This window comes from Corvus cornix, chromosome 1A (genome assembly GCF_000738735.6).
Source record: "Corvus cornix cornix isolate S_Up_H32 chromosome 1A, ASM73873v5, whole genome shotgun sequence".
Lineage (NCBI taxonomy): Eukaryota > Metazoa > Chordata > Aves > Passeriformes > Corvidae > Corvus > Corvus cornix.
Window position 1 is genome coordinate 15,237,821 of NC_047057.1, and position 27,054 is coordinate 15,264,874.

At 34.6% G+C, this 27,054-nt stretch overlaps 1 protein-coding gene across 1 annotated transcript in view; it reads left to right on the plus strand.

Moving 5' to 3' along the window:
• Positions 1–27,054, plus strand: part of TBC1D22A (TBC1 domain family member 22A) — a 145,807-nt gene that overhangs the window by 74,125 nt on the left and 44,628 nt on the right. Inside the window, exon 11 of the mRNA XM_010395583.2 lies at positions 3,139–3,266. Within this exon, the coding sequence (XP_010393885.1) occupies positions 3,139–3,266 (128 nt within the window). The remainder of the gene's footprint in view (positions 1–3,138; positions 3,267–27,054) is intronic.

Genomic DNA, 27,054 nt, shown 5'->3' on the forward strand with positions numbered 1-27,054 from the left:
CCATCTAGCATGAGAAGCATCTGTTTAAGGTGGCTGTGATCATTGAAAATAATGTACCAATAAGTGTATTTAATAAAAATATGAATAGTTATAAATGTTTTTTGTCTACAAGTTACCTATTTTTGACAGTATACTACTTTGGAATGCATCTCTATAATGTATTTTATTCTTTAATCAGAAGACTTCCTTCACCCAAACTTTATGGGTAGATTTATGTAAAATGTTGGGAAACTTACCAAATGTAATTCTTATTTCTTTTAAATTTTGATTAAAGAATTAATTTTTTAACTGTAAAATAATTTTGCTATCAGAAACTGCAGTAGAAGTAGTTTTTATAAAATACTTGAAGTCTTAAAGCTGACAGTAATTATGTATCTTCTTGTTCATTGCACATACATACTTCTTTTCATTGAAATGGAAAATTTAGATTTAGATTATGCTGGTCCAAATTACCTTTATCAGCAAATTAGCCTCTACTTACAATTACTTACAAAGTAGGAAGAATTAGCTTCTTTACTCAATGCATCTTCTATTCCAGTCTTGCATCAATTAGGTATAAAGCACAGAGTTTAGTAATCCATTTTTCAACTTGTTTAGGCTAGAAAGCAACTTTCAAGAAATTCATTATGCCCGTTAACTACCATAGTTGAAATATCACAACTGGCACAATTTATTGTTCTTCATTACTTACTTTTAATGGCTACAAGCAACCAAATGAAAATTGTTTCTGCTGTGTGAAGAACAAAAATTTTGTGAGTTAGTAACTTTGCTTAGAAATAAAACTGACCTTTTTTTTGCATCCTGCTTGATGTACTAGATTGTACATAGTAGCCTGCAATTTAGGTACCTAAATGTGACAGTCAAATAATAAATTTAACCTAGTATCTCACTTCAGTATATTTAACTTGCAGCTAAATTTTTCTAAAGCAAAGGCAGACACACAATAGTAGTTCAGCATTTGGCATGAATAAGTGATCTAATAATGGTGCAGTGGGCGGAGAACTGGCAGAGGACAAGGCTCAAAGGGTTGTAGTGAGTGAGGCTACATCTGGAAGGTGAACGTTCACCAGTGATGTCCTTCAAGGTTCAATTCTAAGGCTGACTCTGTTCAATATTTTTATCAGTGTTCCAATGCAGGAGTTGAATGCACCATTACCAAGTCTGCAGATGATGCTATACTGGGAGGTACTGGTTACTCTTGAGGGACAAGATGCCTTGCAGAGGGATCTTGTTAGATTGGAGCACTGGGCAGTCATCAATGATTTATTTAAGATTTGAAAATTTAACAAGAACAAATGACAAGTTTACGCCCATGATACAGTAATTCTGAGCACAGGTATAGACTGGGAGAAGAGTGGCTGGAGAACAGCCCTGAGGAAAGGGATCTGGTGTGTCCTGGCCAGGAGGGCAAATCCCATCCTGGATGCATCAAACACAGCATTACCAGCTGGTCAAAAGAGTTGTTTACCCCACTGCATTCAGTGTTGGTGCAGCATCACCTTGAGCACAGTGTGCAGTTCTGGGCCTCACAATTTAAGAATTTGTCTATATTTGTTTATATTTATATTGTGGAAGAGTATGACTTTAAGAACATAGATACCAGGTCTGCTGAAGACTGCTTTAGCCACAGATAAATGGAGGCTGACAAGTGCTATGGAGAAATACCAGTGCTTAATACATTTTCATTGATATTTGTTTTCAGCTATCATTGGAGACAAGATGTGATAAGTGGACCTTTGGAGTAATGTGTTGTGATGTCTTATTTTTTAAAAAAACCCTTATTTGTAATTGTTTTTAAAACCTTAAAGATCTCTACTTCCAGCTTCCATATTGAAACAACTGTTTTATATTGGCTGACGCTTTCATATAGCCAAAAAATACATCTTGAGGGGAAAAAATAATGGAGCAGCTTCAGTCTTTATTATAATTTAGTATCGCTTAACTTCTGTTACCTTAATTTGTAGGTAACGTTTCCTGTAATAGTGCTGCCATACTCTTGGGATTATCCTTTTAATTAATTTAGTGGTTTAGTGTATTTTTAGATATTTATTAGGTATGTAAAGTTTGTAAGATGAGCATTTACTCATTGTTTTAGCTGATAATACATCTCTGTGAGTGTGGATGAAGGGGTGATCTGGGCAGCAAAAATCTCCAAAGAATATATTTGTATATGGAAAGACAGTAGGAATGTCTTATTTAGGCTTTAATAAAGACTTTTTGTCATAAATTTGTCCAAAATAAGACATTGGCATTTCTGCAGTGTTTGTCATCTACACCGTGCTAATACCATATCTGAGCCTGTTAACTAAAGCCTGCTAACAGAATGTCTGTGATCCTTTTTGGAGAAAATTCTGCTCAATATAGACAAGCCGTGTAGTAGATTAGTTCTATTAGCTCTAGCAATAACCTTGCAAGTGACTATCACAGCTTTCAAATAGTATAATGTTCTACAATAAACACAGTGCGTGTGGGTATGAGTGTAGAAACCGTTGATTTGTACTGGTTTTATTTGCATTTATTTATAATACTAAGAAATTATTTAAGCTGCAAATTAGTAAAGCTTTCTCAACTGTATTTCCTACACATTAGTCTCATTTTTTTTCTCAAATGAATGCAACCTTTGTATGTCCTTTCCTTATATTTCTTTGCCTTCTTAATTTAATAATGTTTGTTTCTTTTTTTTAATTTTTTTTTTGGGGGGGTTTGTTTTTTTTTTAATTTTTCTTTTAGATTGCCAACACTTTATTTTTGGAGGCCATTATGTTATTTGGAAGCTATGTTTCTTGCCCCAAATAATTTGTAACCTAAGAAAATAATGAGGATATATGTACCTAATAATTTCACATTATAATTTTGTATGTTTTTGTGGTATATTATAAAGCTCTGATCTTAATGTTTTCTTCAGATAGTGCAACTCGGACCAGTTATTTAATCCATCTAGTGGCAGAAAAATCAATCCAGTGTAATGTTTAACTAATTTGTATATTCAGTGTTCTCATTTGGTTATGAGAATTTGCATGCACTACCACAAGTTGTTTCCATGAGATTGGAGGAGTATTTTATTGTTTTAGACAATGTACTTGATACTTCAAGACTTCAGAAAAGTTGCAGTAAAATACCTCTTTATTCTGTCTTCAGAACAAGTTCACAGGCACTTGGATCAGCATGAGGTGAAATACTTGCAATTTGCTTTCCGTTGGATGAATAACTTGCTGATGAGAGAAGTCCCTTTACGGTGTACCATCAGGTTATGGGACACATACCAAGTAAGTACTTTTTTAAACCTCCATAACTCTGGCAATGTGTTTTGGACATGCCAGTATCTTTGTGAGTGGTTTTTCTTGAACCTTTTGCTTTAGTGTCATCTGAGAATTACCATAATAAGAGAGAAAACCTTCACTGATCACCACTACTTAGAAACATTTAATGTCTTCAGTTTTCTTGCCCTTCAAAGCCAAGCACTTGATGTCATGATAGTTTATAGTACTAAAATGAACACTCACTTGAAGTTGATATCAATATTCCCTTCTGTCTCTTCAGAGAAGCGAAACATTCAATTGTGCTTAATCAATGCCCTCCATCGATTCTGAGTTCCAGGCTTCTTATTGTCCATCTGCTTAACTACTCTATCCAATATTAGCTTTCAGTCTTCAGTTCTCAACATTCGTCCTTTGTCATGTCTTCTGTCTTACTGTTTGTCTAGATAAAACTCTTTATGTTGCTGACCTCTTGTTGCGGTAATTATTTTTCCTCAATAATTTATTTTCCTAATGTCAAGAGAAAGAATTGATATTTGAGAAAAGTGGTTTACCCATTCTTAGTTCTATTACTTGATGTTCCGGTAGCTTCTGGTTGCAATTTTTTACTGTATGTTTAAACTATATATTCTTATCTACCAACTTTGTTGTTGAAGTCAATGGGAGAGGGAAAAGTAATACTTTAAATTCCATAAGCATTTTCAACTGGATTAGTCAGTAAATATGAGACTAACTCATAATTTATGCCTTGTAAAGAGACGTGATATCTTTAAATATCATTGTCTTTATATCTACTCATTATGTAGAAATTTTCAGTTAGTTTCATACACTTTAATGCCAGAATGTCTACTTAAACCATCTATCCAGACCTGTAACAGAGGGTGAGGAACTGCTTGTTCTTCATTTAATGGGTCCAGTAAACTATTTCAGTGAAGTCTGATGGTATCCAACTCTGATAAGAACATGTTGAGAAATGAGGAATTAACAGTTCTACTGTTAATCTAAGAGGTGGTATCCTTGCAGAGTTTATTTGGTTGCTTATCTTTGACAAATTTCTGAATTGAACATGGCTATTGTTTCCATCTGAGGTTCTTTTGCCTCCTTTGTTTCATTATAATATCTGTTACTCATTGTGATATCTGTTACTACCTGGTGAGTTATTCCAGTGTAAAATATTTATTCTTTGTAAGACCTTCCTGATAATTTGTAAGATTGAGCTATTTAAGTGTTTTACTGTAACTAATTTATCTCCTTTTGAATAATTTTTGTTGCTGTTGCTGTAGTATTTCTAACTCCTGGAGGTTTTTTACCATGCTAACTCTAGCACTGCACTTGGTACCTGATCATTAGTGTTATGAATGCAATAAAATAGTGTAAGAATGCCTCCTTAATCCAATTAACCACCCATGTGTGCCCCAAAAATATATGGTTTTGCCAGAATTCCAATTTGTGCTCATGTCTGAGCTATGATTCTATGATAATGTTGAGAAATTTCCTTTGAAAACCAAGTCTGGGGTTAATTTCTTGAATTATTGCCATGCTGAAAGGAACCCTTTCTCATTGCTAGTCCATAGGTACTTCTCAAGTTACACTTCACTGGGATATTTATCCATAATAAGTTTCTGATTATTTAATTCTAATTTCTAAAAAATTCTGATGTATTTAAAGTAGTATTTAAAAACTTAATACTTAAGTCTTTGCATGCAATTTCCAACTGTATATTTTAAATCAAGGTTTCTTATATCTAAATACCTAAATGAAATTCCTATGCCCAGAGTAGGGACTATTTTTGTATATTAAACAAGCTTAAGGAATAATTCTGTGTTTTGACTCAGTAGGTGCAGGAAATCTGTACTGTGTTCTAGGTTTCATTATTTAGTAGTTTGTTCTGTATGCATATCTTGTCTAGTCTATTTCAATCCAGTAAAGATATCTTAATGTAGTCACCTCTATTGCCAACACTTTTTCTGAAACAACCTCAACAATTCCTTGCTAATCAGATTTCAGTTGTGCTTATGCTACACTGATTATCAACCTATGCATCTTTTCACCCTCTTACTATGGATAATAAATGCAGTGAATCTGCAAGAGCCAATAAAGTTTGTGCAAAGTTTTTGCTAAAGTGTTAAGCAATAACGTTACAGATTTTTACCCAACTTTTCATGAAGCCATTCTGTTGCATGTGATTTCTAACTTAATTGTTTAGAACTGTATTAGCAGTGCTGCTTTCCGAATGGAAAACACTTCAGAGACAGAGTTTGTTCAGTTGGTTGTATTGTCTGTTTCGTATTTTTAACATAAAGCCTGCTATAGGCCAAAATTTGTCTCTCATTTAGAGATATATTGTTAAAGAAGTTTTTCAGAGGGTTTAGCTATGGATGGACCTGTGATATTGGATTTGAAAGAGCGGTGTAAAATGAGTAAAGGCAAGAAATATAATTAGCTTTCCAGATACAGATGGGAGGAACAATCCTACTAATAATTGTAAGGGCTGGATAGATGCTTAAGTGCTTTTCTCCATGTACTCAAAAGCTGATGATCCTGTTATCAGGCTTGCTTTTGCTACCTCATGTGTCCTAAAGCAGTAAATTAAGGAAACGTGGGAGTTCTGCTTAGATTTACACAGTTTTTCCGTCTTCTGTTTCAGTGGTACTTAGGATGTGCCTGTACTGGCTTTTACCTCCCAATAATCTTGAACTGCTGTAAACAGAAATAGCTTTACCTGCACTTTAAGTTCAGAAAGGTGAACTAACCATGTTGTAATGTAACATCAGCAGGGACTACAGGCATTCATCCCTACACTCTTGTTGTAGTGCTTTTGCTCAGACACTACCTACCTTGTGGCTCTTGGGAAGGGATGGGGCATTTTGAAGGCCTTGTTTACAGTCATCTCTAGTCTCAGTGTGTGTCATGATGTGGGAATGGCATAGGAGCAGCATCAGAGGAGGGTTCAGGATGGGTGGGACAGTCATATCCCTTCATGTGGAAGGAATAGGAAGGCAGGTGGAACTGTCAGATCCCTTCATGTCTGCACCAGGAGTGCATTCTGGTTCCGTTTCCTGCAGAAATCCAACGAGTAGAGAACAGTGGCACCTCTTGAAAGAGAGGATCTGCTGCTGATGTTTTCACAGAAAATAAAATTTTTCTCTCTTGTGTCTTCCTCTCTCCCCGTTAAAGCTGAAACCGTGCCTTATTTCGCCGAGCTGCTTGTTTTCCTCTGTTGCATTGGAAAAATAAATACTGTGCTGTTTCCAGCTTAAATTCTAGATTGGTGATTCTCACAGCAGGCCCCAGTTTCTCATGGACTGCAACAGAGGGCTTTCAGGGGAATAACAGCACTCTTAAATAGTCTGCTGTTGTGTATTTCCTAGTGTGACGGAGCCGCTGTTGGCTGGAGGTGTAAGAACTGCGTTCTGGCTCTCAATATTTGTCACTGTTCTTCCATTGACTTTGGTGGGAATAAAATTGGACACTTTAATGATGTCCACCTCTGTGGCAGAATGTATGGTATGGTAGTAAGAATACTCTAGCTGGACTCATATTCTCTGTCTAGTTTAATTTAGGATTCATCAGTCATTTGTTAGGGTGTGTGGAGTAAATCATTGAACATACCCAAAATACCTGCACTTGAGCTAGTTAGAGTTGAGGGGAAGAGAAATTTGGAAAGGTTCCCAAATCCTCACTTCAGTAAGTACTCTATCATTCAGTAACTGTATCTATGAAATCCACTAAAATACATCACTTTATCTGAAGAACTGTGTAAAGTAGAAAAAGTAGACATGAAAGACAATTATGCATTTTGCTTATGAAGGATATGTTGAGAAAGCTTCTTAACCGTAAGTATTTAGTTTGATTTATTCTTTAACCTGAATTGCATTTTAATGAGTGAATTATCCCACTTCTTCACTTGTTTCAGGCTTTGTTTTTTGTGGATTTTGTTTTTATATAAATGCAGTAAATACCTTGTAAATTCTTTCAAAATGGAAATTGCTTGTTAAGTTATAACCAAGACATTTAAAATTTAAATTCATAGAACTGAAACTGATTTATATGATGTTCATGTCCGCAAACCAAAATAGTGAAACATAAGACCTGAGTTTTATCTTTTATTGTATCTTGCCTTTTTATCATATATGTTATCATCTTTTTTGGCACAAAGGATTGGTAAAATGAAGTAGCATGATGACTGAATTATTCAGGATATATAAGTGTTTAACATATTTCTGTGGACTTACAAAATGCAAGTTAGTTTTATATTTGGTCCTTGACAGAAGGGTGCTTTGACACTATTTTAAAGATTGCTATTTGAAACAGACTTTTGTGGGCTTCTAACTTTAACTCAAGATTCAACATACTGTATTAGAAAAGGTGGAGATGTCTCAATGCTCAGCATCTGTGCTGTCTTACTCTAGATAAATACTTTATGTGCTTACCATCAAATAAGAAAGTATCCTTTCTTCAGACTAAGACATTTTATTGAAGTTTCCATTAAAGTTTTTATTTTCATTTATTTAAATTCTTAGAATGTGCGTTGTCCTTCAGGCACTTCCAAGATACGCTATGTTTACATGGCTGTGTACTCCTGTGTTGGGGGATAGGAAGCAATGCCATTACAGTGGTGGCATCCATTTCCAGTTCTTCATCCTTGACTAGAAACGGCAATACAGGACTTGAGTGTCAGTGCTTGTATACCAATACTTAGAACAGAACAGAACAGAGTTTAGAACTGCTTAAATATGGAGTTCAAAACTACATTTGATTTGTAGGCAGTTTGCAGCTGGAAGGAAGTCTCTAACAATGCCATCAAATCATCCTGATGCAAGATAACAAGGTGTTACACTGGTGTTGTAAATAGGATGAGAATTTTCATAGACATATAAGTACTTAATTTTATTTATTTTTCATGTAGAATGGAGTGCATGTATTTTTCATTAAAGTGTTTACCTTCTGATCTGACGTTCTTATATAAATTACCTTTTTGTGCTGTCTTATGTGAAGTGATTTCTCTGTGTAACTCACCACAGTAGTAGTACATAATTCGCAGAAGAGACACCAGCACAGGTTTCATAGCTAAAACCTTGCTCAGAAAAAATGAAAACGGAAAAGGAAAATAAAGTAGCAGCGATGTATGTTAGCTTCCAATTCTAAATACGTGCTGTCATATGCTGTGTGAATGTTTAGAGTTGAAGTGGACAACCTAATATTTTCACCTGCCAGGAGGCCTTTTTGTTTGGTACCATTTAGCTGACTGCTGTAGTGCCAGCTCACCAGTAAGTAGATGATGCAGTTGGCATGAATAATGCACTCAGACTCATTGGAAATACAAAACCAATGTTTTGTACTGTTTACAGTGCCCTGCTGTCCTACTTTACAGCATTGCCCTGTTCTTGTGTGAGGAAAACTTTAGTATTACTTTAAGGCTTACTGCATAAAATTAAGTGCAAATGAAAGAATTTATAAAATCCTGCCATGTAAAATGCAAAACAGTTACAAAGATTAACAAAAGACACAGAAAAAAAGCAAACAATAACGCTGATAGATTGTGACAGTATTGGTGAGTTGATTTACTGTCTCACTGCTGAAACAGATTTTTCTTCTAGTTTCTGTTCCCCTCAGCTCCCTGGCAGTATCTGTTAGTTTTCTTCACATTAGGGAAGTGAGGAGGCTGATGAGCACCACAGCCAGTGCAAGGGAGTGAGGATGAGAGAGGGGAGCTGTGATTTCAGCCCTAGTGTTCGATCAGAATGATTGCTTGTCCTTATTTGCCATCTTTCCTAAGAAGATTTTCTTCTTTGGTAGTTAGTACATTTCTCAGGCTGCATCCCTTAGACAAACTTCAGTAGGGAGCAGCTGTTGCTGGTGGAGCCTGTTGGCTTCTGTCTTTCTTCCTGAAATCATGCAGGTGGGTCTAGAAAAAGACATTTTTTTTCCTCCTTCACATTTATTCTTTTTTCTTAATCGAGGAGACTGATGCTTTCTTAGCCCAAAATAAATGCTATTTTTTTCTGGAAAATGTAAATGTATCATCACATGTAATTGATCACCATTTACATCCTTCCCTTCTTCAAGGACGGCTGAAGTGTATTTTTCATTTCTTTGACTTAGTGTTCATTTTTATTTTCATGTATCTCATATTGGACCTCATATGGTTTGTTGACCAGTATGGTAACAGACATGATATTTGTTGGTATCATTTATGTAGCTCATTATTAGCTTTTCATTAAGGGTATTTTGTTTAAAAGTAGGCATCTAATGTTAACTTTTAAGAAATAATATTGGTACAATTTTCCAGAAGTGCTGAGAATCCAGCAGTCTTATTAAGCTCATGAAAAACTGCAGAAGCACAGGTTTTCTCTTTATCCAAATGGAAAGTAGATGTCTAAGTGCAGGGAATTATTAAAATAAAATTTTAGTTACCTAGATTGTAACACTACCACCTCTTGCTCCTCCTTCACCCTGCCCTCTCAGAAAAAAAAAAAAAAAAAAAAAAAAAAAGAGATGAAGAGGGGAAAAAAGTTACACATAATAATGATTTTTGTCTGGCCATAAGTCATTGGAATTTAGGAAGTGTTCAAAAATGCAGCTATGGTTTTTTCCTATGTTTCTATTTTCCACATAGACTCAATCAGAGAATTTCATTCCCTCAACATGAGAATGATTTAAGTGTTTTCCAGTAGAGTTGTCTTGTGTTTAGTTCTTATTTAAAAAAAAAAAAAGATCAATTAAAGTTGAAACTGGAGTACATTTCTCAACAGACACTGTAGAATCTATAAAAGAAAGATGTTACTGCTACTCTGGTCTCAATCAAAGCCTTAAGCCACCTGAGACAAGAGACTCAAAATACAAGTACTGAAATCAAATTTAATTTTTCATGGCCAGGAATTTAGAGTGTGAGACATCTCATTGTTCCAGTCTGGTCTTTTTGGACCACCAAGATCCTTGAATCAGGTTAGGTTAAGTGAACAAAGACAAACATTTAGAGTGAGAAAAACAGTGGGGAAGGCATATACCCTCCCATCTTCTTGTACTTGCAAGCTTCATTATATATTTATCTCTTATAGTGATTTTTTAAAAATGGCTATTGAGTATTATTAAATATGTATCTAATTGTTTTAAAGTATACTGCTTAAAACATCCTGTGGCAGTGATTTTTTTGCAATTTCTTTATGCAGTGTGAAAAGAAATTTTCCTTCTTTGATTTAACAAAAGATTCTTTTGAATTCACTTCCACTTATTTCTTTGATGATGAGAAATTGTGTCAAATCATTCTTTATTCACTTTTTCCCATCAACTGTCTCAAAACTGTTTTCTATCTCTGTATGCAATCACTCCTTTTGCAAGCTGAAAATATCTGTACTTAAAAAGGCCATTACATGTGCTTTTTGTGCTTATTACTGTTGTGTAGTAAATGGAAACTTCTTCGGGAGGTGATAATACCATGGATTCATAAATGAGATTTGTTTCCTATTTATTTATTTATTTATTTATAATTTTTCATGTCTTTTCTCCTGTGAAAAGTGCATAATTCAGGTAATTGTTCATAGTTAATCCAACTTGACTGTCTTAGAGGTTCATGTTATGCATGACATCAGATGTTTATGCTTTGCAGTGTTTTTACCTCTGTGTGTATATCCAGATTGAATTTCATTTGTCATTTTATTATTCAGTAGCACAACAGCTTTCTGAAACTTCTTGAAGCCAAGTTTATTTTTTACCAGTAAAAGCTACTCTGAATAATTTTGCATCTCTACCAAACTAAGATTTTTCAAGACCACTTAGTATTTTAGTGAACAACACAGATTCTATTCTGCTTTTTTGTCCTTTTAATTCTCTCATTTGACAATAACCTAATTTTAGAATCTGGCTTAGTTGCCTTGTGAGAAGTGTCTGGACATATGAATATTTAATATCCAATTACTAACATGTGGGTCGGATCACATCTTTCAGATTTCTAGGCATTTGTCAATTTGAAACTGGCCAGAAGGTTAAATGTTCTGGAGTGGAGGAGACAGACATAGTGGCATATAACCTTTCCTGCCAGATGTAAAATGCGAACATGAAAGTTTAATTTTCTTAGGAAATAAAGGTAAAAATACTGTGTGTCTTGGTAGTGACTCTTCTTGTCACTACCTCTCATATACTGTAAGAGAAACCAGCTCCTGGGTTAAAAAGCATCAATGTCCTCAGGCGGCTGTATTCAGGTCATGCGTCTGCCTTTGATTCTGCCACCTCTTGTTTTCTCTTGGGAATTTTTTTAGCTCCTTCAGAGCTGGAATTCACCATCCTACTGTCTACTGAGCCCATCCTTGATCTTGCCAACTTCCATTATAGTTCAGGAAAACCTTTTCACATTGTTCTCTTTAAAAGTAAATGTAAAAGTATGGTTTAAATAAAATTTAGTTATTTGGAACCATAGGAAGACATGAACAAGTGAGAGAACTTTTTATTGCAAGACTGGCAATCTGAAGATGTACCTGTTTTAACATAATGTCCTTGTTCTAACTCTGCATTCATTTGGAAGCTTCTTAATCCCTTTGTATTCAGCAAGTCAGTATTTTCTTGTGTCAATACACTCCTGGTACATCAAGTTTCTGTTGAATTTGAGCAATTGAAAAGTTTTTATAGTTTTTGAATCTTTGTCAGACAGCTGACTGCCATAAGCTTCTACCACATGGATAGTTACCTTCTGGGCTAACTTTGTTGCCAGGGCAACCTTCCATTGGCAAGGGTTGTGCTCATTAGGAATTTATTGTGGCAGGCAGTTGTATTTCAGTGGTACAGCAATGAAGTCACTGACCTCTTATGGTTTGTCTTGTGTTAAGTGCAATCTCAAATAATAGAAAACTCAAAGAAAAGAAGGTAAGAGTGTTAGTCAAAAAAAGAACCACACTGCTTTAACCACATATATATGCATATAAAACTTTATGTACAGTCTTTAACATGCCTAAGAATTACGTGCACAAAGGAGAAAAAAATGAGTTTTTTAAACAATAGTTCAGCTTTTCAGTGAGAATTTAAAATACTCTCACTGACATCTATATATGAATACAAAGCCAGATGGTATTTATAGAATTACAATGGTGTATATATATGATTGGTACTCTTTTGTTGAGTCCATTTTGTTAGTTTTTCCTATTTATTTTGTAGTTTCTTGTGGAGAGACAGGGTTCCCAAGTTCTCAGTGAAAGCAGACTAAGTGGGTCCTGATTTTCTGCTGGACCACATTCTAGCACAGAGCAGTGTGCACATTCAGCTTCCCAACTGTGATCTTCAGTTTCACTAGCACTGGCACTGGCAGATATAAAACTGACAGTAGCAGCCTCTATGAGATACTTAAATATGACTCCCCATACCAGTTGAAGTTGTTAACTGGCACAAATGCGTGCCTTTAAATGGGTTTGCATATTACTCACCAATACATGGGAATTTCTGTGTTTAGAGGTCTGTCAGATCCAAGACTCTAAAGTTCCTAGTCGGTCCTTCCTGCCAGTGGGCTTACTGTGAACAGCAGAGGTGGGGTTCAGTTTGAGATATAAATGCAAAAAGATAGGTGTCTTTATGTAAGTTTGTGTTCATTGCTGTGTTGGGTATCTAAGCTTCACCCAGTAAATAAACTCAGGAGCCTAGAGAGAGATTTAGAGTGATTTATGAGGTTTATGGTTTAGAGTGGCTCATCAGCTGAATGCCTTTTTAGGCTCCATTGAACATATTAACTCCATCTTCATTACCTTTGTAGAATAAGTACACAGCATGCTGGTAGGCACTCAAATTTAAAAATATTCATCTCAAAATGGAAGCTCTCTGCATTTTTGCAAAAAGTGAATTAAAATTCCTTTCATAATATTTAAAAGGACTTTTTATGATATGAAATTCTTGACCACTAGATCAACTGTTTTAATGTAAGTGTGGATTGCAAATATGTTTGCGTATTGCTAATTTTTGTCCATTTTTCTTTGGTAGCATTCATTGACATCACGGAAGATTCAGTGTGGAAAATAAAAGAAGGAAAAAGATGTGAACCCATGCTTTTTTTTATGAGGAAGGTATTTAGACATGCAAAAACCAGAAAATCAAAACTCAGCGGTATGCATAGGGAAGCCTGTAGGTTTTTCTGGGTTCAAGTTCTTTAGACAACTTCTAGTACTGTTGAAATAGATGTTAATTTTTCTGTGGCTAAATGAAAGCTGATTGTGAATGCAGAGAGAAAGTACTTTCTCTTATGCTTAGCTTATCTTAAAGAATGGGACTAATCTCATTGACTTCAATAGAACAACTCATGAATTTTGTTATTTAAGCATGTACTCAAGTGCTTTATTGATCAGGATCTTGATGAATGAATATAGGATACTTGTAGGACGTTAGAAACAGTCTAGAAAACAGTTTGTTTTGCTCCTTGGCTACTTTGAAGTAGCCAGTGTTTCTAGAAGGAGGCTTTATTAAAATTAATATTGTTCTCAAAGACCAAAGTCTGAAAGAGAATTGTGTTGCTATACAAGAAGATAAAAAGGGAAATAACCTTTCTTACATCCATAGGCTCTTTTAATTTTATGCTCCTTCCTCCCATAGAGCCCTTCCTCATTGAGCTTCAGTGATGTTTTAAGACTACATTACAATTAAGACTACACTACAATTTCAAGTTGTTTAGTATTTTAAATCTACTTAGTTTTCTTTTCTGAAGCTCCAGTTAGTTGTGTCAGTTATTGTTGTTCGTAGAAGTGAGCACTAACAACTAAACCATGATTGCCATTTGACTTTTCCCTTTTTGTTCTGATGTCTTCTTGTTGTTAAAACCTGAACAAATGTACAAAAGTCCTAACATGTTGTACAGTTCTCTGGTTCCATGTTTCATATTTATTAAGACATCTCAAGCTAATACAGCCTGCACAGAAAATCTATTGAACATTAACTCTTTGCTACTGCGTAAGACATAATACCTAAATGCAAACACAACCTTGGGAGAGCAGGGGAAAAAAAGGACCAACAAATATTTGACAAATCCAGTAAAATCCAGTAAAAATAGCTTATTTATAGCAGCATAGGCCCTTGTGGAGGGTGTATGAAATTAGTATAATTACTGTTTGTTTCTGGAATGTACAACATCATTACAACTACATGAAATATTAAAAATCGTATCTTCTTTTGTCTCTCCAGTCCTTTAGCTCCTAGTAATGATCACTACGTCTTTAATATTCTGGCCTTTCTGGTATTCCTGATACATGACAGTCTTGTGCTTTGCTCTGCCACTTGCATTGTCCTTGACTGTCTGTTTTGAGAGCTATTCTGCCCTTTCTTCCAGTCTCACAGGGGTTCTTGGTTCTTTTTCACTCTTCCTCCTCCATCCTATTCATGGGTGATCTGAGACTTTCTTACAACTTCACTGTCAGCTTATGCTGATGATTTGCATATCTACTTTTTTTCCCTGACCTGTCTTCCTTAGTTAAGATACACATTTCAGAATGTCTGTATGACAGTTCTCCTGAGATAGCTGATGACAATTACTGATACCAAGAATTCCTCTTTTCCTCAATAGAGCTCTTGCTTCTCTTATTTCATAACTTTTTCTAGTAGATTCTGCGTAGGATTTTTTTGTTCAACATATTTTTCTCTTACATTTCCCAGACAATCTGTGCTGTACTTTCCCCTCACAGAATTTCAAAAAGCCCAGTTCTCTTTTTTTTTTTTTGAATTTTCATCTAATACAAATAATATGAATCCCTTTAAATCAGATAGAATATGTAATTTTCTTCTTCTGTCATTACTCAGATGTTCCATCATTCAGTTGCTTCATTTTCTTGGCATTTTTCTGTGTAAGTATTCATGTGGTTATCCCAATTTAGTTTCTAGTCTCCCAGCAGTAGTTCAGGAACTACTGATCAAAAAACTCCAACTATTTCAAAGAGTGTATAAACCTGATAAATTTTGGCTGTTCTGTGCTTAGTCGGAATTAATATTTTTGTAGTGTGAAACTGAAATAATGCTACTTATGCTGAAGTATGTAGATGAATATGAAGGAGTTCTAAAGTGATGCCTAATGTGGCATCAGAAATGGACAGTGGTTTTCAAATTAAATCTGATTTCAGCAGTCCTCTGGGCTGTCTTTAGTAAGTGTTATTCCACTAAATCTTTGTCACCTTTAGCTGTTAAGATTCATTTCTACACAACAAAAACCTTCAGCGTAGAAATCTTCACTTGGGCACTAGTTCAGAAATAAAGTTGTCCTGATTATTCAGACCTCTGAACAGAGTATTTTCTGTGGGAGTATATAGTGAAAATATATAGTGAAATATATAGTTACTATACTGGTTATTCTGATTAAGTATACAAATCAGTTATTACTAATAATAACTGCATATTTTAAATTAGTGAATTAATTTGATGCTTCCATCTTTTGTTTTGTTTTAAATTTTGCCTAGTCTATTTACCTTTTTGAAAATATATGTCTGTGAATGAACATTCATTTCTTTATTCAACCTTTTTGGCTGCACCCTAATCCACTTTCACTGTATGTGCAAGAAACCATTTAACAAACTTGTACATGGGAGTCAGTGAGTAAGATTAATTTCACTAACTCAGTTGTCTTCAATAATGTTCCATAGGGTAATGATATCTTTCAAGGAAGCTAAAATTCAAATTTCTCTAAAACACTCACTCAAGACTAAGTATAATGTCTGAATCACATCTTGAACATCATTACTCTGCTGCAATACTGTCATGACTTTGTAAACAATGAAAGAGTTTGCAAACTGAAAATAGCTGTTGTGGGAAACGTCTTTCAGAGATGGTCACTCCACATCTGCTGTTGTAGATTTTGAAAGCTGTGACTGGTGGTAATTGAAGGAAGATAAATTTCATTTCAAGCTAGAGGTATGTGGGTTAAATTCTGGAACTGTATTTTCCCACAGTGGGGAGGGAAAAGTAGGACTTGATTTTTATTTAATAAAAAAGTTAATTGTAGTAGTTGTATAGCTTATAAACTATATAAGCTATATAACTTCTTATATAACTACCTTATATGTAAACTATATAAGCTAATACTTCTTAGTTTGTATTAACCCTGATGTTTGAGAAATACCAAGTTCATGCAGTCAGATAGAAGTTGAATTGTGCATTGCAAATGGCACAAGTTTGTCATTTAGGTATGCTGACAGAGGTTGCAAAAAATGCCTTTGGGAACTTCATTTGAAGGTAACTTATGAAATGAACTTAAAAAGTCATACTCTTTTTTTTTTCTTCTTCTTTTAAGTGCCTCTGGTTGAACTGGTAGTTTGTGAAGTTGAACAATATCCTTTTCTCTAATTTTTATAGTGGGCTGTATACTGAATTTAGCTACTATTATTTTTAAATGTTGAATATTGTTACAATAAGGATACTTCAGCCCACTTTAGCAGAATAATAAAGCACACTTGTATTTAGTTGATTACTGTGATATCTTTTCATTCCATTTGCAGGGGTTCACAATGCTTTAATTTCACACAGGCTAGCTTTTATTTCTCCACTGTTTTAAGCAGCACTGACAATTCACCAACCTTCCCACCTTTACTTCCAAGTGCTCCAATTGCAACTTTCGTATCTTCCTTGTTTTTTTGAAATTAAAAAAGTTTTCTCTCTCTAGTACCATTAAGTTTTTGTTTTAAAGATGTATTTTTTACGGCCATGGAAATGAGAACTTCTGGCTTTTTTGGACAATGTGGTACTAACAGCCATGCTGCTCATTATGAGGTTTGTACTTACAGGTGTTAATAGGCAACATCCTGTAGGAGCCTCAGCCCAGCCTGCTCTGATCTTCCCGTCATCTCCTATTGCCTTCAGTTATTTTTGCTAATGTGAATGCTGACATAAGCTTCCAGATAACCCTATTCGATCCATCTCATATAATCCTGGATTAATTAGACATTATGTCAACTCCAGTAGTGCATTTTGTTATTATATGGAGATCAGTGCAGTCTATCAAGTGGTTCTTAGTGTCTAATGTTACTCAGTGCATCTTCAACATCTGCTGAAAAAAATGGAAAAGCTGTGCACATTTTACAATAATAATTTCAGACTATTTGTGCTTGGTTAACAGAAGTTCACATATATCTAGATTTGATGACATTGCTGTATCATGATTATGTGATAAAATACACAATAAAATTCATCATTTATTTTTGCAACCATAAATTAGAACCTCACACAGCAGGTCACCTTGTCATAGAAAGAGCTCTGGTTAGTCAAGCAGGACCTGCTTTCCATAAACTGATGCTGGCTATTTTGCAAATTTTACAATTTGTGTTTTAGTAATTTTTTTCCTGTATAGCTCAACATTTCCAAAAATTGTCATGTAGTTTTCCATATACGTAAACTAGTTACAAATTCCATGTACATTTTTAAAATATGGTTGCAACTTCATGAGAAAACGTACAGGTAGTTGTGCTTCATTTCTTTTTAACATTCTTTGGTGAGAGGACTGTGTTTATAAATGCCATTGTCATATGCCATTCAGTGTATTTCAATTTATTTTCCATGGAAATTTGCATTGGAAAGATGTGATACCAGTGCTTTTCAATTTAAATGCATTAGCATCCACTAAGGAAGTTGCAATACCTGCATTTTGAAGAGTGACGTATGTTGAGCAAGCTGAAGGATTGTATTAATCTAATCAAACTGTCAAAGCAATCCTTCTTACAATATTCTTTTTCATAAACCCAGTAAGCATTTGAACTTGTGTTTTATGCCTTTTTCCTAGCAGAAAATAAGCACCGAGCACACTCAAAGCATTTAGAAATGAGAATATTGACAAAGATTTAACTGGCAAGCTAGTATGCAACTGTGAGTAATGAACAGGAAAACCTATATCATGCCAGTTGCTCATCAACAGTAATTAAAATATAGTTTATAAACTTACAGCTGATACTTTAAAAAGAACTAAGGTACATATTTTCTATACTTTTTAATATAGCATTTCAATCAAAGATACTTTCCTTTTTGAGGATAGCTGATTAGTAGTGATTCATACAAAGCTCACATTATCTTCCCGTGTGATTATCTTTCAACCTGCAGATTAAGTCATATTTTAAAACAGAGATTCATTATAAGAGGTTTATTTCTAGTTTTGATGTGATGATGTTTTTTTCCTACAGACTAAAAGGACATGTTTAGATGTCATTTTGTCCTAGTATACTTTAGATATACTTAGTTATCTTAACTCTGTTATTACTTTCTGTTATATCACATTACTTCAGAGACTGAACACAGAGGAAATATTAATAGCTGTGGTGATTTATTATTAAAATGCCAAATTGGAGAAAAGGTGCACAGAAGTACTACTGTTGGAGAGCAGACCAAAAAAACCCCACTAAACACATTTCAGGATAGTTTGCAGTTAAAGTATCTTTGGTGAACCTTTTCTTGTTATCAGTTTTGATGTAATACAGTGTCTGAGTAGTTATCAATTTAGAGAAGACAGTGTGAGCCTCTGGGAAGTACTAATGGAAAGATATTTTGGTATAACACTATTTCTCCTTTATTCACTGTGAAGGAACTTTGTCGATTAGAAATTTAAAAAGGTCATTCAATTACTTTGTAATGCGCAATAGGTGAAGTTGAAACAAAACAGATATTCCTTTATTTCATATCTGAACAAAAGAGTAGCATCTGGTAGCATAACAAGTAGAAAGTTCTCGGATCAAAATATGATTTTGACTAACAGAAAGTACTGCAGATGTCTATGTATTTTTCCTATATGTGCTAGTTGTACAAGTTATGTACATGTTACATATTTAGTTTTGAACATGTTTTTATTTAATATCAAGTGATCAGGAAAGAAAAGTGAATAACAGAATAGGAATGCCTGCAGCTGCTAAAACTCATTCAGAATAAACGTAGACCTGAACTCACAAACCAAGAAAAGCAGAAAAACCTTCTGAGACAGAGTGACAAAAATATAGTGGTACTTGAAATTCCCATTCATGTAAATGTAAAGTGACATGGAAAGATTTGGGGAGAAAAAGAAAATTATATTCTGATACATAATCTTTAACTATGAACTGTGTGTTTCCAATTAGGAGCAAGAATTAAAGGTCATAATACTTTTATAAAAGTGTTAGAATGAAGAATGAGGACCCTAATTTTGCCATTATATAAATCTATGGTGTTCCTGTGGAACAGGTTGGAGGAAGTCAAGGATAAGTAAAAGCAAAGAATTGTACCTTCAAGATTCCTTAGCCTGGGGGAGAAAAGAAAAAAAAGATTGAGAGAAGAATGTAGTACAAGTGTACAAAGTACATGTGACATAAGGAAAAGTTTAGTCACATTTAAAAACTGGTGTAAAGGTCCAAGCCTAAGATAGTTCTTTATACAGTGCACAGTTTAATTGTTGAATTCTTTACCACAACATTCCATGGGTCCTGAATGTTATGTGGATTCAGAAAGGGACTGAGCAAACTTATGAGAGAAAAATCTATCATTAGGAATTGAAGCAGATTCCAATATCTAGATCAAGATACCTCTGTGCTATGATGCTGGTGGGTGGGAAGAAGTTACCTAAAGCTTGCACTTCCTTGAATTTTCCCTTACTGTTAACTGTCAGAGACAAGACAACTTAGATTCTTTAAGAGTAGCCATACTGGGACGCTGAAGCTCTGTTGATAACATGTGCATATATTCCACATAGAAGAAGATCTTTAGGTTAGAAAGATACTATTTTTTTACAGTTTTTTACAAACTCCATGTGATTCAAGGCTGTTTCTTCTTCTACAGGGCACTGTGTTTTTTCATAACCGCATCACGGTTGGAATGTTTTATGTTGCCTCAAGGGTCTAAGGAATGTAAAGCTGACATGCAAAATTAGGCAGCATTTCTTCATTCACAGTATTTTTTAGCTTACAATACTGATATTGAATTTTTCTACTAATTTACATATTTAAATAGAAAATTGCAACATGTTGATTTGCGAGACACTGAAATCTGTGTTTTCTATGTAAATTTATTTTGTTTAAAAACTATATTCTAAAATGTATCCTCTTTTGTTTTTCAAATATATTTTCTGCTCTTCTTTCCACGTACATTTTATTTGAGCACTTGGCAATATGACACAGTAAGAAAATTTAATTTCCTTGTTTGGTCTTCAAATATATGAAGGGAGCTGTGAGGAGAGCTGGTTTCTTCATTCAGTCCAGGTCAGCAGGTTGCTTGATTTGCTGACAAATAAATAAGCAGAGGAAAGTGCCAAGAAAAAAATTGATACAAATATTTTACTTAAAATATGATTTGTATTATAGGAAAATTATCTTTGCTTCTAATTAAGAAAGCCTTTAAATAATTATTCATCAAAGTTCTTATTTTTAATGGGATTATGATAGGTAGACCTTTTTGTGTTAATAAACTTACTTAAAGTACAAAGTGGTTTCCTCTAGGTGTTAAGGTTGCTCACAGCTTTTTGTCTCCTTTCTTTACTGCTTCCTTTTCCTGGTCTCAAGCAAACATCCATTTTGACCTCCAATTTTTCCAGTAATCCACTTTTTAATAATTTATATCTTATTTAGTTCCACATTATTCATATGAGAATCATTTTGTTCTTCACAAAATTTTAATATCAGTTTTGTATGTGTTTAAATGCCGGGAACACATATATCATATATTTGGAAATATATATTTCTTTAATTTTAAGCATGATAGTTTTCCACTATGGATAAGACATTTATATTGTTTAACAGCATTAACAAAACCTAATGTTATTCCTTCAGCAGGGGAGCAGGGATGAAGCAGGGAGAACAAAGTGTAGGAGAGATGAGTCATCTTGTTTTTAATATTTCTAAATAAAACAGTTGTGTTAACATGCTTTGATCCTTCAATAAGTGCTTGGAAAATGAAGGGAAGATAAAAAATTCTTTCATCTTTTTGAATAATTTAAAACCATTTGGAATTTGGTTTTCTTCCAGGTTGTCCCTTTATATAAGTACTAAATACCACATTATTAGGTTTTCCATCATATTGCTAAATCCAGGTAATTAACAAAAAATTATGCAAAGTATAATGTTGCAGGTACTTTTATTGTAGTAAGTAAGTCTTGTAAAGCACTTTTTAATGAGGAATTCAACAATTACTCATTTTGGTATTAAAATGTAATGACTATCTATTTTATTTTAGATGCATTTGAATTTATGATTTAAGCTACTCTCTGCGTTTTATCCCCTTAGCTTTTATTCCGATTAATCATCTTGTTGCTATAAATATTTTTTCCTAGTGTCATTTCCAAAAATTCTGCTAGTATCAGTAGAAAAGCAGAATTTGTAGAGTTAAATCTATATTAAATGTTTTTACTCACCAATGCAATTATTCCTTTTTCTTCTTGCCCTTATTTTGCTTCATTGCTTTCAGAAGTGCAAATAAATCCTGAATCAGAAAACTTCATATTTAGAAGGAGTTCTTGGGAGTGTGAAGATGAGCACATGTGGAATCATGCATATCTGTGCTAAAACAAGCCTAATCTCACACAAAATTATGAAACAGATGCCCATAAGTTCATTAATGTTGTGCAAAAACAGTGTGTTAACAACCTTGGGAGGTGTTTATCTCATCAAGTATGGGTCTCCTTGCAATCTACCTTTGGTGCAGCCTAGTTCTTTTGCATAATGCTATTTACTGAAACCAAGTGTGAGTTGTGAGTGCTTTCTTGTTCTCCTGTCAGTGAGAGGGTTGAACTTGCGGTGTCTCAGCTGCCATTAATTTCTTTCCTTCTGCCCATGGCTGTGACGAGGATCCTTTTCTAACACAACTTTCTTGTTTATTAGACATGATTAAGTTTAGGCAAGGCACGGGGAGCTAGGCAGAGCTGGGCAGTTCTGTGTTGTGCTGTTGTGAGAGGAGGCTGGGAATGGCTGGCTGACCATGTTAGAAGCAGTCATTTCTGCCCATTTCTACATGAGATGTGAGTCAGTTTTACTGACTGCATGTGCTAATAACTGTTTTTTCTGATGTAATTAGTAGAGCAGAATAGAATAGTTCATTTGGAAGGGAAGTACAATGATCATGAGTCCAACTGCCTGACCACATTATGATAAATTTTTGTTGCTCACTTACACTAAGAAAAAAAGAAAAATATCAATGCTTTACTGACTTCTGTTGATGCTTTCTCTTCCGTACATTACTAGGAAAGGGTGTCACCAAAATACTATATATTAAAATCTAGCACCACTGCAGATACAATTTTAGCTATATACTTTCACTGGGGAAGGTGTTTTGTAGGGCTTCATCCTGAGTTTTGATCTTTTTACAAGCATGATTGAGAGGTGCAGGAAACTATTTAACACATTCCTGCTGGAAAAGTTGCTGTTTATGTCACAGGAGCAGTGTAGTTTCTCAAGAAAATGTGATCAGTTGAGTCACTCATTAAGTTTTATTGCATCTCTGGTTTGCTGAGATGTCAGCTCGTGTTCTGAAAATAGTGTTCAGAAGCCTCATTCACCAATGCCTTATTCCTGAGAAGAGGCACAAAAGTCGTTCTCTGTATCTCCAAGCTGGATTTGATGCTGGCATGCTTCACAGCAGAGAGATTTCACTGTGTTCCTGTTTGCTCTAAAATGGACTGTAGAGTGTTGTGCACTATTGAAATAATCTGCTTCTGGTCAAACACAAAGGCATTTCACAGTCTACAGCACCATCCTTCATCCTTTATGGAGCAGTACAAGAATTTAAATAAGCTCTCATGCAAAGAAGATTATTTCTCTTTAATATAAACATTTTAACTGAAGGGAGGAAGAATATCTTAGTGACTGTCAGGAAACAGAAGTGTAAACCCATTCGGTTTGTGGTTATGAAGTATAAGATTTAGAGAATTAACGAACTTGCATCTTAGTGTTGATTTAAAAGAGAATGTAGTACAAAAAGAATTAAGATTTCCTAGGTTGGTTGATTCATTTTCTTTGCCAGCTTTCTGATGTCTTTCCTCCTTTCAGCCATTCTGTCTTATCTACAAGACTGCATAGACTTTTCCAGGTCATTGTGAAAATAAGTTTTGATATAATATTTAAAAATATTTAGTAGAAATAACCTTTCTAGAGGAAGGACACTGCTTTATCACTGGTCAGAAAGTGGAATTTATCATAACTAACTACTGAAATATAAATTTTTGGAAAGCACTTTATAATGTATTTATTACTGAATATCCACTAATGCACGTGAGCTAGAAAAATGCACTTTTTATTTTTCTTGCACTTTTTAGTTTTCCTACTAAAGCATAGCTTACTTTCATGGTGGAGTGTTGATTTTTGTATTTGAAATTACAAAAATAAAAGTGAAAACCTCTATTAAGTTATGAATGACAATTCAGTTGCCTTGCTGAGTTGTCTGATACCTTTGTCGATATGGCAGTCTAGATTCTGGGGGCATGTTTGCAGAGATTTAATATCAGGCTTATCCCCTTGTTTCAGCTAAAGCCATATACACACCACTAAACAGTGCAGGGAGGAGACAGGCTGAGCTACTAAGAGATTCTACTTAGAGTATCAACCATCATCTCTTTTTTGATCTGACCTCTGGTTTTCTTCACTTTATTAAAATGATTAAGAGCAAGTCTGTGCTTAGGTCCTTGCATCAGCAAAAATAAAAAGTGCTTAAGAAGAATTGAGTATTAATAGATGAGACATTCTGTATAGAAATTCAGTCTTTCTCACTGGTAGCACAATTACTCCACTCATCCTTTTCCTCTGACAAATGGAACACAACTGCTGCCAGTTGTCTGCTAATTGCATCCTTTTTATCAACTTCCAACTCTTTCTATTAAACTGTGATATGCTCTATTTAGTATATTATTCTGTAGATTTGTTTCTTAGCATTCCCACTCAACAGATATTTATTTTTGTCATGCATGTGTTTCTCTGCAAGAGTGAGGGAGTGTGAAAGAACGTGTTGAGCAGTGTCAGAAGAAGCTCATTGCTATTCTAACAGCATGACTGCACTCCTTTAGGAGGGCATTCAATCCTTGGCATTCATTCCCTCACACTGATGTGATAACAGAATAAAAGAGCTTTACAGCTGATTGAAGTCAAGTAGTAGAGCCATTGTAAAGGCTCACAAGAAGATTACTGATGAATACCATTACTGCTGGAGGTTGGACTAGCAATTGTGCATGTCCCTGCTTTCTTATAGAGAGTGAATAATGAAAGAGAGCATGTGTTAATAATTCTGAATTAGCTATGCTTTCCTTTCCTAAAGGGAAGATGGTGGTGTCCATTTGACTTCAGAGTGCTAAGAATTATGTCATAAATGTTTACCAAGTTCTGAGAAATCTTCATTTTTAAGTGGTAATTGGAATTGTGGTTGTATTAGTTCTCTATTTTTGAATATGAGAATAAAGGAAATTTAGAATGATATTCTGCTTTAGTCAAAAGGTGTTTGGCCACTTCAGTTATTAATGGAAATTCATAGTTTTCCCCATCTTTTGCACTGCAACATTTTCATTTTTCTTATGACAGGAAACAGATTGAAAGCTTTGAATTTATTGCAGTACATGGAACATTCTTTGCTTATAAATGAAACCGATGACTGAGATAAAATTGAAGGCTCTTCTGTGGTTTAGTTTGGCTGAACATTTTTGAAATGAAAATAGTTTGTGTCTGATTGTTTTTTCCTGCAGAGAGGGAGTGTATGGGAAAACATTACATGAAATTCCCAATCTGACTCATTTTTTTCTGTTATGCTTTTAAGTAATGAAGGAATAAGAGATAAATAAAACTTTGCAAGAAGACTTTCATGTACAAGAGTATAGTTCATAACTACGTGTACTACCTCTGACAAGACCCTGGATGCTCCATAAAATCACAGGTTGGCCTTAGCCATGGTTCAATACATGACTGTATATGAGAACGTGTTTCAAAAGAATGATTGCAATCCAAACCAAACCACTGCAGTAGCTGTGTCATTCAGAAATGACTTTCTGAATCCTAGCAAGCTCCTTAGAGCCCTCTCTGGCCTCTACAAGATTCTTTTCATCAAACTCTGTTTTCTTCCTGATCCTCTCATCAGTCTTCCTGGCTCTAGTTGATGTTCTTTGCTGTAGTTTTTCTCCTGGTGCTCACTGTGGTCCCTGGAACTTTCAATTTGCCTGAAGGGAAGCTCCTAAGGGATCTCACTTTTCCTCTGGAGACATCATCCTGACCTCCTGGTGTCTGTTTTTGAAAAGGAATAAACCCCCACAAACTGAAAACATATAATACTCTTTTATAGTACTCTTCAGTTGGATCATCATAAATATCCATAGGATTACTGTACACTGTATAACCTTTAATACATATTCCATTGGTTTTGTAGATTGCAATAATTGCATGCTGTGATTATTTTTTGTCCTTTATCTGTCTTTGAGAACAATGGCAGAAATTCCATAGATAGTGTTGGTATCTCTGAATGAAAAAGGTATTATGAAAAGTAATAAATGGAAATTATGCCTCCAACTTCTATTTTCTCTGAATTTGTTTCAAATGGAACTATGAAACACAATAAATAGTATTGAAAGATGCAAGTTTTATGTAGTGACTTAGGAAATATTAATAATACCTTGAATAAGCTCAATAGATACCAATAGCTATACAGCAGGTTTTTGCATTCTAGGCAGAAATCAATATTTTGGAGAGGAAACATGGTCTAATAGATAGGACAGTAGAGATAGCAGTCGAAATGCCTGTGCTTTCTTGCTTTTTGATTTAAATACAATCAATTTTTCTTTCTTTCTTGCAAAAAGTTATGGATGAAAATTTCCAGATAACATTGCCTACTGTTTCCTTTCTGTAAAAGGAGAACAGACTTTGTGAAAATTTTATATAAATTTTTAAATACAAATCAGCTCAACAAAGACTGTATCTTCTGTTTATCCTTTAATAAATTCTCATGTTGCTGAAAAAAGATCTTATACATTGTGCTCAAAGTTCCACAAAACTAATAGTAGCATTTTCATGATTGAGCTTTTAAGTTTTAATAATCTTCCTGCTCGTTAACAAACAGGTTTTCTTCTCTCTAATGGGATTCTGTCCTTGTTCATAGTAATTTATCAAACCTGTGGAAGAGCAGTGTGTTAATGGGAAAACAAATCAATCTGTCCTTTTTGAGAAGTATAAACAACTTTCATTGGTGATACTTTCTTAAAGCTTAGGTTGCAGACAGAGAAAAGTTGTCTCTTAAGTATGTTCTAACTTCATTTTAATATTTCAGAAAAAAATCTTTCTCTGCCAGTTATGTGCTGTTGGTTTGCTTTGAAACAAGCCAACACCTGCTTTTTAATAAAACATTTTCATAATTAAAAAACATCAATTTTGTTCAGTTTTCCATAAGATACAATTTGAAATGTTTTGTTTCATGATACTGTATGATTTTTGAAGTTAAATATTTAAGTGCAGACTAAATGTTTGTATGATTGCAGTATATTTATTTTTTTAAGTGTGATTATTAATATTATCTCTGAATACCTGCTATGTAAATTAGGTATATGGTAAAGAGATTTTTGGGATTCTGCCTCCCAGACTCCCTTCCTCTCTGGTATCGAGTCCTGTTTCATTACACATGCGCTCTTCATGGCTTTTATTCTATCTGGGCTATGACTTGTTTTTTTCTTACTTTTCTTTCTGTTTTAAATTCTCTTTGCCTCTGGTCCTGTACCCATTATGGAAACAGAACTCTGCTGTTTGGTTCCCTGTAGGCTCCCAGTGAGCAGTGCTGACAACCTTTGCTTCCCGCCTGTTTCCATAGTAGCAGCACCTTGTCATTTTTGAGAAGTGATTATTAATTTGGTTTATAGTTTAAGTGCCCAGGCATGCAGTGAATTTTACAG